Source organism: Tribolium castaneum, chromosome 5, assembly GCF_031307605.1.
Source record: "Tribolium castaneum strain GA2 chromosome 5, icTriCast1.1, whole genome shotgun sequence".
NCBI lineage: Eukaryota > Metazoa > Arthropoda > Insecta > Coleoptera > Tenebrionidae > Tribolium > Tribolium castaneum.
This window is the reverse complement of record NC_087398.1, coordinates 8,402,374-8,418,654: the sequence shown is the minus strand read 5'-3', so window position 1 is coordinate 8,418,654 and position 16,281 is coordinate 8,402,374. Positions and strand designations below refer to the sequence as shown.

The following is a 16,281-nucleotide window of genomic DNA, read 5'->3' as shown; positions in this document are numbered from 1 at the left end:
AAATTCTGCAAAACGTAAATTTGCATAACAGCGATATCCAGCAAAAAAGCCATTTCTGTTGTTTGTACTTTTAACAACATAAATCAAACTAAATACCTTCAGTACAGTCATTTGTCTCAACTGAAGCTCTCCTTCAGTGAATAATAGAACCAATTTCCTGCAAGGTGTTGCTGCCGCAATAAGCATGACATATCACCAGATTCACTCTTAAGTAATCCACCAAACTAAAAAGGATTATATTTAACGCCACCACGTTATACTATGCTCTACCAAGATTTATACAACGTGACGTTTTAGAAAATGACTCAAATACCCATTGTGGTTCGGAAATAGTTTTGTTGATATTTTATTCGCAGTTCGTGTTAAGTTTAGTTTATTTACATTTCGCACCAATACGCCAGTATCCTATTGTTTCTGATAAATCAGTTTTATCGTCAACATATTTTATGCAATGTTTGAGAGCTGTCACTTTATTGCAGCCCACGCAAATATAAAAGCGTCAAGGGCTTTTACAGAAAATTAAACATTGAAATTGTCATAAACGCAACCGGGTTATCAAATATACAATGTAGCTTTTATGTGGAGGAGGCCGCAACTTTTGGCGCAGTACACCGCAGTTTTTTTTGGTCCAATCCAACTAATAACAGTTCGTGGAATTCTAAATTATCGGTTCGTTAGGAAATTGTATAAACACATCAACACTATGTGTCCTGGATGCAACGCTTCTAATTTTGTTTGTTCGGAAATGTTATGGCCATATTGCTGTTATCGAAAATCAGATTATTCTGTCTGAATTACGACTCGGACACCGATCTAGCTTTGCTGAATAGTGCAGCAGTTTGGACCAGAAATACATCAGCTAAATAAATAAATGAATAAGAAATAAAACATATTTTTTATTTAAAAAACCTCGCAAATTTTCCGGCGCATCCACCATTTTTTAATACTACACGATGAGAGAACATAACTCCATCTGTACTTTTCTTTTTATTATATTTGGTCTATTTTGAGGCAAATAGGTCGTAATTAGTAGTAGTTTTTGATTGCTTGGCGGTGCCTCTAAAATTGTTGCGAACTTTTGTTAAAAGCAGTCGATAAATAGAGCGACTTTCCTTGAATTCAGTGTACAATTCCTGCCATTGTATCAGAAATCAGATTACATCTCCTTTGGTAAAATGGAAGCAGCTGAAATTACTTTCGAGTTGTTTTGAAACAGAAACTGATAATTAATGTTTTTTCAGTTGTCAGTTTTCTTTGCGATGAGCGATATGTTTGAACCGCTAGTCAATTATAGTGGCTGTTATTTTTTGTTGTCGTCCTTTATTTTGAACCAGGACACGTAGGCAGCAATTCTTGTGTGAAAATCAATTCGGCAACCAGTAAATGTCAAGTCCGAAAAAAGGTACATGTTTGTGGGTAATTAGAATCCGCCTCAGTGGTGCATTTGATTCGGAGGAAGGCTAAGTTTCCGCTAAAAGCCCCGGAATGAAATCGAAAGAGACAGAATTGAAATTCACTCAATATGATTTTATTTTTAAAAATAAATAGAAGCATTCATGTGACTGACGAATGTATTCGAGTGTGAAATTCTGAAAATACAATTACAGAATATCTCCGTCTTCGATTTCATCGAAAGTCGATGTCGCATCAGCAGCGACAAATTACGTGACGAAAAAATGGGAGCGGTTGCTGGTGTTGGTTAGCAACATATTGCCAACCCTTAGGGCCTGTGTTATTGCAATTTTATATTCGCACCGCACATAAATTCCACTATTGGTGTATCTATCGCCGACGTAATCTGGCAGAATTTGGATCATACGGAAAAGTGGCATTCCGAGCAAAATAACTTTCTATATTTCATGAACTGGGTTCACCAAGGTTCAATCACGTATCGCCATTCCACCACCCGAATAAACATTCAACCGAAGCGAATTTTTGTATGCACTCGCATAAAAGTTTAATTAAAAATGTCAACAGACCTCGCATTATCCCCAATAACACTAAAAATGTTTTAATGTTACCGAATATTTACCTAGTTTGCTTTTAACTACCATCCTCCTTGTTTTATTACGGAGGATGAACAATTACTGTTTTATTTCACGCTCGAATTCAAACGCGGCCATTAGCTATAAAATATAACAACATCCTTCCATTCAAATTGACGTTTTAGGTTTCGGTGCAAGTTTGAATTACATCTTGAACACATTATGTATCTAATTGTAATTGCGACATAACTAAAACTATAATTTTAATTACATTTACAGTACGTTGCATTTTATGTGGGTCGCTACAAAGTGTGCTACACACTTCGCTCATTAAGCAATTTGAGAGTTTTTGACTCCATTTTTACACTTTGGGGTTGTTTGTACATTTCATACAAAATCCCCCATTCAAGTTTTATGTAAGACATACAGCGAACTTCCGCAAAACATACAAGGTTGTTGAAAGGGTTATAAATGGATTCCGTCGAAAATATTTGATCAAGTGAGGAGATTTACAATGTAATAAAGTGCCCAAATGAATACAATTCTAAGCCATAAAAGCGGTTGAAAGGCGAAACTAACTCTCGGTCGTGAAAATCTAATAAAATAGAGTCCGTTTGCACCTGGTGGGACCAATTAATGTGCTTTATATCACACTTTTAGGGCTCAGTATAGAGCTCAAATTCAATGAAAGACTTCACAGAAACTATCTTTTGATTGCTTCCAGTTGTTTTTATTCTTGACAGTAATCTATCTTTTGCAAAGGGGTTGCAAGAAAATTTCCATGGGGAAATTTGTTTTATTGTACTTAAGTAACGCCGAATTGTAGTCCCTCGGTTGTGTATGGCAGCTAATTTAATTAAAAGACTGTTGTAGGACAAGATAAGCATATATTAGGCACTGGAAGCTTTGAACCCGAGCACCATCTCTCCCAATTTAGAATTTATTACAAGTTCACACATTTTTAATCCGCAAGGTGAAAGTCTCGCCTCAAAATGCGGAAAAAGATGAAGTTTTTATACAAAAATCTCTCCCTCTTTTAAGAACTGTCAGCTTTTAAGTAATATATCATTTCAAAGTTTGCTTATGAAAATCTTAGACACAAACATTTCCATGCTGCGACCTTCATGTAAAACTTTTCTTCTGATATTTTATTAATTTCACTCAATTTCCCGACGCGGATAAGCTTTCAACTTAATGCAGAATTTTCATATAAAACATAACAGGCGGACTATGAAAACTTTACATAGTTGGATGAAAAATGGTTCGGGATTGCGAATTTTCGCTCGGATAATAAATCATTTAAAATTTCCGATTGTTATTGGCTTTGTGCAATTGGTAACCACTTACTGGATACGGTAGTGTTTGTAGTGCTGTTATCATGCCACACAAGATCGAATAAATACAGAGACAAGCCTTGTTCACGTGTTACACTAATCCAGTTTAAAGGCTAATTTGTTAAATTTGGCCAATTTCCCCAACCGACCCCACAATAAGTCGTTTTTTAATCTAGAAAATTAAACTCTTATCACGGATGCATGTTTAACTTTTACAGCGGTCTATCTAGTCAAGTGCTTTAACTAAGCCGCTTTGCGTGAGTAATATGGGCATTGAAAGATAAAATTTATTGTGAATTTTTCCCATAAATTCATGGCAAACGCGGGATGATTTATTTGTTGAGAATAATTTCAGAAATTGTATAGAAAAATGCCGGCTCTTATTACATTGTCTGTGCCAGTTTGGAAGACCAGCTGTTCACGTTTCCAATTGAACCAAATAACACCGAATTGTTTGACAAGATGTTTCAATCTTATCGATCGAGTGCGTGATAGTGAAACCCCGTCATATGAAAATATTTTGCATCAAGTAAAAAACAGAACTTTGTATTAAAGTAGGGCGGACTTGATGAAAATCTACCGATTTTTATATGGAGTGTTGCTCTTTTTATCAAAAGTTTTGCTTCTTCCACAGCTCGATGCTTGACGGCTTCTGATCCTAATTAAGATGCAAAGTCGGAATATCGCCTAATACAAATAAACGAGTTAAAATTTCGCGCGTCCAAATATCAAGTCACTTTCAGTGCCACATAAATCTTTAACGTTAAGTTTGACGCTGGATCAACATTCCTCTTACCTTGTGTACCTATTTAATAATTATCGACAAAGTTATTTAATGCTTCCTTCACAATCTGTGACACGTTTGTCTCCATTATTAACGATTTACTAGCTGGAAATAAGGCGGCTTGAACAATCCAACGCTTCCCGTAAAATGAATTTTCTTGAATTAATGTGCAAGTGGAAATTGCACAATGATTGAACCGTCTGGGACGGGCAATTTATCCAAGCAAAAATTTCTAAACAAACGCGCTAAATTAAGTAATCTATCACACAAAGCTCTTCATGTGCATGTAATGCCAGCTCTCAAAACTGCGCTTGCACATTTAAACCAGCGTTTAATGTTCCGTGAAGTAGCAACTAACAGTTTTCTTTTGAAAAAATTTATTATGCACTCTGCATAAATGAAACACGGTTCAAAATTGCAAAATGTATGTCGTTGTGGCGATGATACCCCAGCTAGTCAACACCTTAAAACGACTTTCGTTAGTTTTGCACAAGTTTATGACAATAAAGCAGGTAGTCTCTTCATTATTCTGATTTAGCTTGCTTTTGTGCCGAACCACAAACATCTTATGCTCTTTCACAGCTCTGACCTAATTTACAAGTGCTGTTTTATCACCAGGTGAAAAACAGAAGGATTATTATTTTTGTATCCGCTGCGTTGTTCACGATTTACAGTTTTTCCAAATTGAAAATTATCAAAGTGAACTGAAGCAAAAATTATGTTTAACAAAGTTGAGTGAGCCTCTAGGATTATGGAGGAAAATTAACGAATGAGCCCCATTAAGTGGACATATTTATAATTAATGCTAGTTATAGTTATTAATTATATCTGAAATTTAATTAGAAGCAGCGGCAAAAATCGCAAAGTGTAATAAAGCACTACAATGTTTTGTTCAGTTATTCATTAAACGCCCGACTTTACGATAACGTCTAGTTGCTGTAAATTGTCTCACATTTCATAATTTTATTACTAGTGAGCGTCATACAGGAGATTTAATGACGTTCTTTTTCGTTTCAAAATGTAACACATTCACAACATAAATAAGACCGAAATTGTTGTTTGGCGGTAAATTGGGTGCAAGAAGTGGATTTTCCACTCTTAAATACATAAACGACTTTCCCTATTCCTGAAAATTAACTGCTTGAACGTAAGGGAGTTAAAAGAAATCCTGAAGGCTTTTGGTGAATCCGACCGCGGGTACAAAACGACATCAAAACGGTCCCTTCTGAAAATTGCGGGGTATTTTATTATCCTCAACAGTCTGATAATATACCGACATAAATAATTTTTATTTCCGGTGGACTGGTTTAGTAAAACTTTAATTTGCTCCAAATCCCTGCGATTTCAGGGATTTCAAGACGGTGAATTTTCAAAGACCTTATGTAGTCGGCCAGAGAATTAATCATTAATTATTAGCCGGATGTGCTTGGCTAATACTCATCCTCTTCTATTTCCTTAACAGCTCAGCGTTTATGTTTATTCCTGATAGGGATTTGCCCCTAATGTGTGCTAATAATTTGAATAAAGAATTAATTTTAAATCGCACCCTTGCAGTTTGTCCACTTGGCTGCGATTTCAAAAGCCTTTCAAATAAACTCCCTTGAAACAATAAAACGGAACTATTTACTCAACTAAATTGTTGTTTCGTACGTTTAATTGAAAAAACCCCGAATGGAAATCCACTAAATCACAATAAGACAAGGAGAAAACTTCAGTGCATAATGGCTTTTGTTGGCTCTGTTTAATTATAAAACTTTGTGCACCGATTGGGTTTTACGCAAGGAAATAAAATTCTTGTTGGGTTTTTTGTAAAAACAATTTTTTATATTTCCAATTACGAAATGTTAAAACACATTCTGGCAAAATTCGTATCCTTATGAGACAACGAGTTGAGTGGTTCAAAGCCCATTTTGTTTGTTAGTCTCGTTATCAAAGCATCAATAACAAATACAGAAGTTTGTCCTATCTCTCAAAGAATCTTTCAATTTAAGCACCCTCTTTCTTTATAGGAGGATTAAGTTAAATTCAATTTAATTTATTTTGTATTGATTTCGCTTGCCAGAACATCTAATTTCGTGTGCTAACCGGATTTTTGCTTTTATTAAAAACCATCAATTTTAAATTACGCAGCTGTGATTAAACATTAACGTCTGAGGTTTACGAGATCAAGGATTTGCGAAATTGCATAATGGGAATTTTTAAATGCATGATTTTAACTCCAGCCTCTGGGCGATTGAATTTTCACTGTGAAGAAATACAAAGTATGAATTTAGTGTTGCGGAACTGTTTCGCCTTTGTGCAGCGCTATCTGCGTGAGTAGTGCGTTTTGATTAATATCAGTTCTTAGTTCTGACAAGTTTTGCTCGAGTCTCACTTGGAGGAGCGGTCGAGAATTTAGCTTTCTCCTCCAAATGGGCTGTTTTACTCTGATACGGTTATTGTGGTGGCGGCGCCAATTATACAATGACATAAGTAAATCTTAAGTTCAGTTTCGGGAACACAGCGAATGAGTTTGCATAATTGAAAAGCCGGCATTCAGATGCCCACTGCTAAATTATATGGGCGCACTGAAATGTAGTTAAGACGAAATGAATCGTGCTAGAAGCGAGCAGCCACAAAATTCTATTTTGATTATTTATTTAATAAGAAACAATTTTGTTTGCTTGTAAAACCTTTAAACACTAACAAAGCGAATTTGGAGATAAGTGGTGAGCAATTCACTAAACTCAAGTCAACTAGAACAAAAGGAAGTTAAAATTTATGACAGACGTTTTGCAGTCTTCCGAGTTTATAAGCACTGTGATGGAAAAGAACGGAATTCTGCAGGGCTGGAATTAAACGCAACGCTGCACTCATGAAACAAATACATTTTTAATGTCTGGATTATTCCCTCTCAATTTGCTATTGTGGGCAACTTTTTAGGTTCACATTATCCTGGCGCATCCACCATTTAGTACAATTTAAAGGACCGTGTTAGAGAATTCGTGGTACAGTAGAGAATATTATTACAGTTCAGTTCAATTCTTGTGATTAAAAGTGGCGGTTAAAATTCGCCCGGCGCATCCACCATTTAGTACAATTTAAAGGACCGTGTTAGAGAATTCGTGGTACAGTAGAAAATATTATTACAGTTCAGTTCAATTTTTGCGATTAAAAGTGGCGGTTAAAATTCGCCCGGCGCATCCACCATTTTTCTACTTTACTTGAAATAATAATTTTGTTATTTGAAAAACTTAATTAATAATTTTACTTACTTGAAGTACTATGCGTTAGATAGGTAAACGTTGTTTTAAATTAAATACAAGATCTATTTAGTGAGTCGTGACCTCTGCTGAAAGTTTGAGTAAAATTTAAACAAACGTTTCTTGAACAATAACGGTGCAGTAATCGGAAGTATACAGAAGCAATTTACAGAATAATTAACCTCAATAATAGGTAGAAGCTCCAGTGCAACCTGTCATTAATTGCATGTCAGATACAAGATACTAATGAACTGAGTGTGAATAAACAGTGGGAGTCCTGAACTTTTTGCTGTTTAGATTAAAATTTATTCAAACTTTCTTTACTCTAAATGCATTTATTCACGTATTTTTCTATACTAGATAACATGGTATGTGCATTCAAAGTTAAAATTAGTTTCATTTTCTCCGGGTTACATAATTTTGTTACACAATTGGTTTTTATAAATAACGGTTCAGGAGCGTTCGGGAGGGGTGCTGATTTGAATTGCTATCAGAAAGGGTTAGTTCCACTTTTGTTAACGAAGGAAATTCAGTTCTAATGTTGAATGACAGAAAATATGAAATATTCAAAATTCAAAGTCAAACTTACAAATGTATTCATGTAAATAGTAAAGTTGAATTTACATACATCGCTCGCGTAACCATCCCTAGGATATGTTAATTGTGGCTCTGAAACTAGATTATACTTTCAACTTGATAGTAGAGACAGTTCAGCTTGAATAAATTCGCTTTAAAGAAGGTGAAATTTTTATTTCTTTCTTGACAATAAATCCATGAGCCGATAAATCGATGATTTATCTCGTTAATGGCTGGAGTTCTGAGAGCTGCATACTTGTCCGTAATACGAGTAGATCGTTAGTGGATACGTAATTATTGTGGTGGTGGATATTACATATGTGGCAATATGCGTGAACATCGCTCCTTAAATCTCCTTATTATAGGAGTGGAGAGAGCAAGGGCCGAAGGGTTAATGGGCCAGCTAACTGTGCTTCCAGCTCTACAACTGGGAAACTCCACTATGGATAATCGAGGGTTTGTGGACTTAAAGTAGATTGCTATTATGAACCGTCTGTGTACTCGATGTCTGTCCCCTTTGTGTTTCTATACCAAACCATAAAAATTTGTTCTATTTAACATTCCAGACGGTAAATTTGAATAATGTAACGGGGTTTGGCGTTTCACATTATTAATATTCCGCCAATAATACGTACACATTAATACGATACATTAGCTCTCGCAGGACTATTTCGATCGGAACGCTTTACGTCGGGCAGGAAACCAACAACACAGCGGCTCTCAAATCGGGACAAAATGCCAATTTTTGTAATAACTTAAATATTTCACTGTCTGTTTTTTGCAATACAGAGCACCATTAGCTTCCTAGTCCGTTGTGTCTAATTTTAATGACTGTAATTGAACACCTAGCCTTAGTCAAACTTGTAGGGAAAGTAGGAGCTGTCACTGTATATCTTCTTAAGCCACGAGATCTAAGAAAATCTCATCTAATTTGTGGCAACAGTAAAGAGATAAATCGCCCTTAGGGCATTTGGATTTTTAAATCGCTTTTTAAGTGATCGGAGTCGAGCTGATGTCGCATTAATTTGCTTATTTTTGGGTTCGAATTTCTGCAAACCATAAAATTGGATTGCCGGAGGTGATAGCACAACTTCACGTACCTACTATTAACTACGGGTCGTGAGTTAATTAAATTGGTTTGTCCCTTCACATCAAGCTATTTTAATCAGGTTTTTTGAATTTTGACGGCAAAATTGTTAGTTTATTTTTTCTATTGGTATGCCGGTCGTTGTAATACATTTGAATTGGTAATAAATTTAAACTCAATTCATGTAAAAGCCCACATCGGCATTAAGTCGGGTATGAAAGTGTGGGTTAATTCCCCGCCACCAAAAAAGGAAATAAATTGTGTAAATAGAAGTGCACTTTACTTAAGTAAACCTCAGTGGAACATATTAATGGACTGGTGACTTTTAAAGTGATCGATATATCGCATTTGCAATTGACAAATTAATGGGCAAAAATAGAGCAACTTTGCGCTGTCGAATCTGTCTTTATTGAAATATGTTTTTCCGAAATAGTGGCGGTAATTTATGCGATTTTAACGAGTTGGCTTCACCTCTGGCTCTATTTCCAGTACGTTATGAATGATTTCTGTCGATGCTAGCTAAAAACGTCAAGCGTTTCCGCTCGGAACGGGATTAATGCGAAATACTCTACTTCCGGTTTCCGATCACTTGGTGAGAAGTGCAACCACTTTGTTACTCCGCGGCCCAAATATTGATTGCAATTATGAATTTTTGATTTATTTCATTCCGGTTTTAATCAATTACCGGGTTACCCAAATATTTGAGCAGATGGGTGAAATAAAATAAATAATTAGAAACACGTATTGGACATTAAATTAACATACACATCAATGAACCGTTCATGTTGACCCAACTTGTGTGCCCAACAATTCCCCAAGCCTGGCATGCACATTTCTGCATAATTTCAGCACGTAGTTGAAAAAATCAAAATTTTCGTGCCACTTTAAACGTGGAGACGATTATTTATCACTGCGAGCTCCCAGTCAAAGGTTACAATTATTCAGCTCTAGCATTTGACAGTTGTTGAAAGTTATCACAGCTTGTCTATCCGCAAGAGTATTGGAAATCAATGAAACACCTTTCGCGTCATGTCGGCACAAATATTATTTTTGAATTAGTTTCAAGTTTGCATAAATTAAAATTCGCTGCTTCGGCCGAAATTGGCCGAAGAGACTGGGCTTCAAATAACACTAAAGCGTCATTTAGCGGCCTCAACAGGTAGTGATCAAACAGAGCTTTAACTATAAAGAAGATAAACACCGACTTGTCTAGGTGCAGTGTTGGCGTGGAAAAAAATTAATGTTTCAAGTATTAGTAATTCAGTTCAGTAAATTGGCAGTTCAGGTTTTCAATTATTACAAACTGGAGATTTGAATAATAAAAGCCGTTTTAGAGTTATTGATAGGGTGTAGTTCCAGTTCCAGGATGTGGGCTAAATAAAATGCAATTACTTCATAAATATGGAAAAATCTCTAAGCTTGAAAAGCGGGGACATAACTTTCTTAAATTGGATTCGAAATTGACTTTTCTTTCAAATAAACGTCTTTTAATTAACCCCGGTTTCGGGGAAAATATTTATGCAATTTGTTAGAATTTTTGTCTTTAATCTGGAGGTAATTAGTGGCGGGAGCAACTCTTTAGCATTAACTGCTTTTAATTATTTTATATTATAATTATTTTCTCGTGCGAAACGCTTAGCACTTAATTCTGATTTACTCTGCATTCATTCTGCTGAATTACTCCTGTTTTTGACGTAGGTGGTAATAAATGTGATTTGCATATTTTGCCCAATATCGTACAAGTGGGAGGATTATCGATTCGATTAAGAGCAATTTTATTGTGTATTTTTAGCCGGCATTGTCCCACACAAAGAATTTATTTGCTAAAATTAAACTTTCGCTTTATTATCTCCACGAAATTGCTTTCTGGCTGGTACGAAAGTAACGTCGTTACTGGAGTTTTTCTTACCAAAAACCGTGTCTGTACTCCGCCACTCTCATTACCCTTTTTCCTAATTTAAGTTTTTCAAAACGGTGGAGTCGAGACAACCGAGATGAACGTCTTACATGTTGTTTACTACCCATGTTATTACAAGCAATGCAAACTGAGCCAATATTTTTCTACGAAAATGCCTCGAACAAAATTTAAGACGAGTTGGCTTCGATGTTGTGAATTAATCGGTTGATTGAAGTGTTTCCTTTTGTTCAGTCATACAGATAGCTGTTGTAAAATTACTTGCAACTGTTATTATTCTTTGTTTTCCTTCTTCGCGTGCTTCGTAGCCTTTAAACCGTGCACTAAAGCTCAAGAATTTCGACTGTGTAAAAAATAGCTGCAGATTTATCAAGTAGATTTTGCAATTTGCCTCGGTACTAGCTCGGATTATGTTACAGTAAGTTCTTTTTTTATTAGCCAGATAGCGATTCGATTGTGAATCCCATAAATTTCTGCTTGACTTGTTTCGGTTTGTGGCAAAAAGCACAAATCGGAGTTATGATGCACAAGGATAAATGGTTTTGAGAGCGGAATTTACTTGAAAACGTTTTTAATTTCAGGGATAATCACAAGTGGAGGAGGATGCATGGTAGGGGAGCGTTTAAGCAGCAGTGGAACGTGTTTGAATGTCAGCCCGCCTGTGCAAGGGGGGGCTCCCGCCACCGCCCCCCACAAAGCCAGCACGGAGAGCGTCCACCGGGTCCTTAAATCTGTCTCCAGGCAGAGCCTGCTAGGTAACGTTCGGTGGCTGCTTCTTTTTGGGCAAAATCGCAAAAACTAATTATAATTCGCGCTGACTTAAAATATTGCATTGAATGATTTGTGGCAAACCGTCCGATATCGGAAATAGAAAGTCTCTCAGCAAATCATTAAAACCTCCACCGTTTTGTGACAGAATTTATTAACTTGAACGCAACAGCTTGTCGATTTAATTTGTTTGCATTTTTGCAATTTAATGCTCGGGCGTTGTAGTTTCCAACTCTAAATTAGTTGAAATTTTTCGGTTTTTTTCCGAAGCTTGCACGTCCAGTTCCGATTTAATTATACTTGTTGATTTTTGCGTTAATTTCAGACCTGGTCGGCTGTAAACTAGGAATGTCAAAGAGCCGTCAGCCTCAAAGCTACCATCAACAGCGTTACTTTTCATCGTCTCACGATAGCATCTCAACGTCGTACATCAATAGAGCAGCGAATGTTAGTTCGGCCGCGAGTGAATTGGATCTGTCAAGAAAAGCTCGAAGAAAAGACTTGAGAGGTCGATTGAAATTGCCTACGAGTGTAACCCTAGCCAGTTCCGGGGAAGCGCCGCTTCTTGGTGCTTGGAGGACGGCTCCGGGTTCCACCGCTGGAACTAATCCACCCTCCACCAATCATCTCAATTCAACAAGCAGTTGCAACGGAACTGAAAGGTGCGTTTTCGTCCAATTGCGCCCAGAAATGGATGTATAACTTGATTTCGTGAAATCAATACAGCGGATTTTGGCGGATTTTACATTAAATCGCAATCTATATTTGACGTTCGGCGGCGGATTTACACTGCTGTGCCAAACTTTGTATTTTGCATTGAGGAGGGCTTATCTGTTTCAGCCGCTACGGCTTCAGGAGAGGTGAATCGTACAGTTCAAGGCTGCGAACAGGGTCGGCAAATTGGTCTTTCGTTTTTGATCCTGCGGGAAGACTGTGCTATTACTGGTCCATGGTCGTCTCCTTAGCCTTTCTTTACAATTTTTGGGTCATTATTTACCGCTTTGCCTTTCGAGAAATTGATGGTAAGTCCGAAGACGAACCATGCCACACATTTTTGACATTTTTAATTCATTATAAGAATTAGTCAAAAAAATTTACTGACGTCAGCAATTCATTTTGTATGTCGATTAATGAACATGCTATTTTTAAAACACTTGTTACGAGTGTGCTTTAAAAACCCAATAATATACACATGGATAGAGAGCTTTTTGTACGAGTAATAAACTGATATCTAGAAAATAGTACAGTATATTATTTATCCCATTTGTTTGTTACCCTTATCAATTTTAATTTTGTCTGATCTTTCCGTTAAGGAGAAACCTAAACAGAATTTAGTGGCAACAGTTTTCAGCTCATATCAGCGCACAGATATATTTTTAAGAAATAATTCAATAAAAATCGTAAAACATTCTTCAATTCCCAGGCCGTATACATCTTCTACTTAAAAGCATCAGCGTTTGTCTTTATTCTGATTTATGTATTCTCATTTCTTTATGTGACAGAGATGTGATAACTGTGTTTCGTATTACTATAACTTCAAATGCGTGCTATCAAAGCGCAGTCTAAGTAAAATGTTTGCTTTTTCCTTAATCTTTTTGCAATAAAATAGAAAAGGATTAAAATACAAGTTTAAAACAAGACACAAATATATACACACAAATGGGCATCGATTTAATGCGATTTCTGATGTTATTAAACTTAACACAATTAACACTATTGCTTTGCTTTAAATTATGCAAAAATTTGCATTGTAATTATTTCAGCTTGTTTTGTTTAATTTGGTTTATTATTATTTCAGCCATTCCATTTTAACGGACGGGACACATTAACAATTTTTAGATTTTATTTTCAATTTTTTGTGAACAGTAGCAGTAGAAGTGAAATTTTCTTTATAGGAACTTAACACCAGTCAAAATGTTTGCAACCTACAATTGGAGTCACATTTGTAAAATTTTAAATACGTGCAGGAAAAAGACATACAAATTGATGACGGACGGGACTCAAAAATAGTAACAATCGTTATAAAATTCTATTAAATTAAAAGGCACTCATTCCAACAATTATTTTTGAAGTAGAAGGTGAAATTTTTGAAACCACGAAACCAAAGAACAAAGCAACATGTAACGACTTCTGAATAATTTACTCTATGTTTACACATGACGGACGGGACAACGGAAAAAAAATTCACACAGGTTTTTATTCTAAAAAATCTAACATTATCAAAATTGATCTGTGGAAATTAAAAATTCTTAGTCTTGTTTAGTGACACAAGAAATAAGAGCAACATTTATATGTTTGCAATAACGGACGGGACCGCAAAATTTACGAAAAAAAAAATCTTACTAATACGACTAATAATTATTATTAAAAATATGCAAAAACCAAGAAAGAAATAACTTTTATCCTAGCGTCATGGATACAATTGTATTTTATTCATTGTTTACTTCACTTAATTGTAAAACAGAATTTTATATTGTCTAAAAAAATAAAGTTCAAACAATTGTTGTTTTACTGTTTTCCACGTTGTTTTTTTATTGTTGAATTTTTTGTCGTTTGTAATTTTCAATCATAATGAAATAGCATTTTTATTGTATATGACGATAAAACTCACCATTTTCTCCTCAAGCTCTCAAAGATAAAATCATATTTTATTGTCTTATGTGATGAAAACTATTTTCCACGATTATATGTTTTTGTCAAACTATTGTTGTTTTACTGTTTTTTTTATTGTTGAATTTTTTGTCGTTTATAATTGTCAATACTTATCTCCCAATAAGTATTCGAAAAATGTAAAAATAAGAACACACAGCACTTCGTTTTTTAAAATTTTTTAACACTTCATAGTTGCAATGAGCAAAAATGAGCTGAATATTGCTTTAAAGTGCGAGTAAACCACTTTTAAGTTGCACATTAACAGAACGAAAATTGCTTTTATAAATCATAAACAGATTCCGGCGCCCATTAGTGTTGGCTATTGCACGCAAACTATTGCATAAGCCAACTTTGGGGCGGTTGAGCGTTTCTTGCAATATTTTCGTCTGAAGGGTGTTATTTTGTGTTTGTAGCGAACACTATCCTAGTGTGGTTCTGCCTGGACTACTTCGCAGACTTCCTCTACCTGGTGGACATCATGTTCCATTTCCGGACCGGTTACCTGGAGGACGGCGTGTTGCAAACGGATTCGACGAAACTGCGACACCACTACATGAATTCCACCACGTTCTACATAGACTGTTTGTGCCTGTTGCCTCTCGACTTCCTGTACTTATCCGTGGGTTTCAACTCGATCTTGCGTTCGTTCCGTTTGGTGAAAATCTACCGCTTCTGGGCGTTCATGGATCGCACCGAACGCCACACGAACTACCCGAACTTGTTCAGATCCACCAGCCTCATCCACTACCTCCTAGTTATATTCCATTGGAACGGCTGTTTGTTCCATATCATATTAAAAAACGACGGCTTCGGCTCTAAAAACTGGGTGTACAGTGACTCGGAAAGTACGGATTACGTGAAAGCGTATTTGCAGAGTTATTATTGGTGCACGCTAGCGCTGACGACCATTGGGGACTTGCCCAGGCCTAGGAACAAGGGGGAGTATCTCTTCGTCATCTTCCAGCTGTTGTTCGGGCTCCTGCTCTTCGCCACTGTATTGGGTCACGTCGCTAACATCGTAACCTCCGTTTCCGCCGCTCGCAAGGAGTTTCAGGGTGAGTCCAACTTTGGTTCTTGCTTGGGCCTGCCTACAGTCACGTGCTTGCCAGTTTCCACAAGGATATTCGTGCGGTCGAGCGTCACGGCTACACCAAAACATCACCAACTTTCGCAACTTCACAACTTCATTCCCCACAACACAGCGCCAGCGCCATAATTTCATCTTCATTATTTTACAAAAAATATCTTCCTCTGCACACTGGCAAATTACGATTTTCGATGTCCTAAGCTCTACCATCTAAATTTTTTAAAGAAACTTTGGATGCACATATCTAGAAATTTCTGAGAACTCAAATCTTTTTCTACTAATCGTGACTCACAAATTTTACTCGTCACATTTTTAACAAAAAAATATAATATTAATTAGATTATACAGGGTGCTCAAAAACTGGCGCACCAACTCAATGGTACGTTATTGAGAAGCAAGTGCAGATTACGCGAAAAATGTTGAAAAAATTCCTAAGGTCATATTTTAAAAAATCTGGAGCTACAAACTTATTGTGTTAATTTCTTTAGTTTTCATAATTTTTTTATGTTATTATGTTTCATACCAGGTAATCGACCCGTAACAAAACGATGAATAATTATTTTTAAATTTACTATCAGATTTTAGCAGTTTTTTTAATTTAAAAAAATTAAAATTCATCCAAAAAATCACAATCTGTAGATGTGCCAACACTGGGAATTATTTCCTCGGAAACCTTTTCAAAAATAATTTATTTTTATTGTTGCTCAAATTCTGTTACGATCATGACTGTTGACAACGTTACCACATATCATTTATCTAAAATCCGTTATTTATCAATAACTTTAATACAAAGAATTTTTTTACTATTTTTACCTTTATATGTAACCAGTTCTCTACCACACACCATTGAG

At 36.0% G+C, this 16,281-nt stretch overlaps 1 protein-coding gene across 6 annotated transcripts in view; it reads left to right on the top strand.

Moving 5' to 3' along the window:
- LOC656479 (uncharacterized protein) overlaps nt 1-16,281 on the top strand; it is an 88,246-nt gene that overhangs the window by 23,362 nt on the left and 48,603 nt on the right. For all 6 annotated transcript variants that reach the window (XM_015980074.2, XM_015980077.2, XM_015980076.2 and 3 more), the window contains exons 3-6: nt 11,505-11,678; nt 12,017-12,353; nt 12,532-12,713; nt 14,757-15,398. In XM_015980074.2, the coding sequence (XP_015835560.1) occupies nt 11,505-11,678; nt 12,017-12,353; nt 12,532-12,713; nt 14,757-15,398 (1,335 nt within the window). The remainder of the gene's footprint in view (nt 1-11,504; nt 11,679-12,016; nt 12,354-12,531; nt 12,714-14,756; nt 15,399-16,281) is intronic.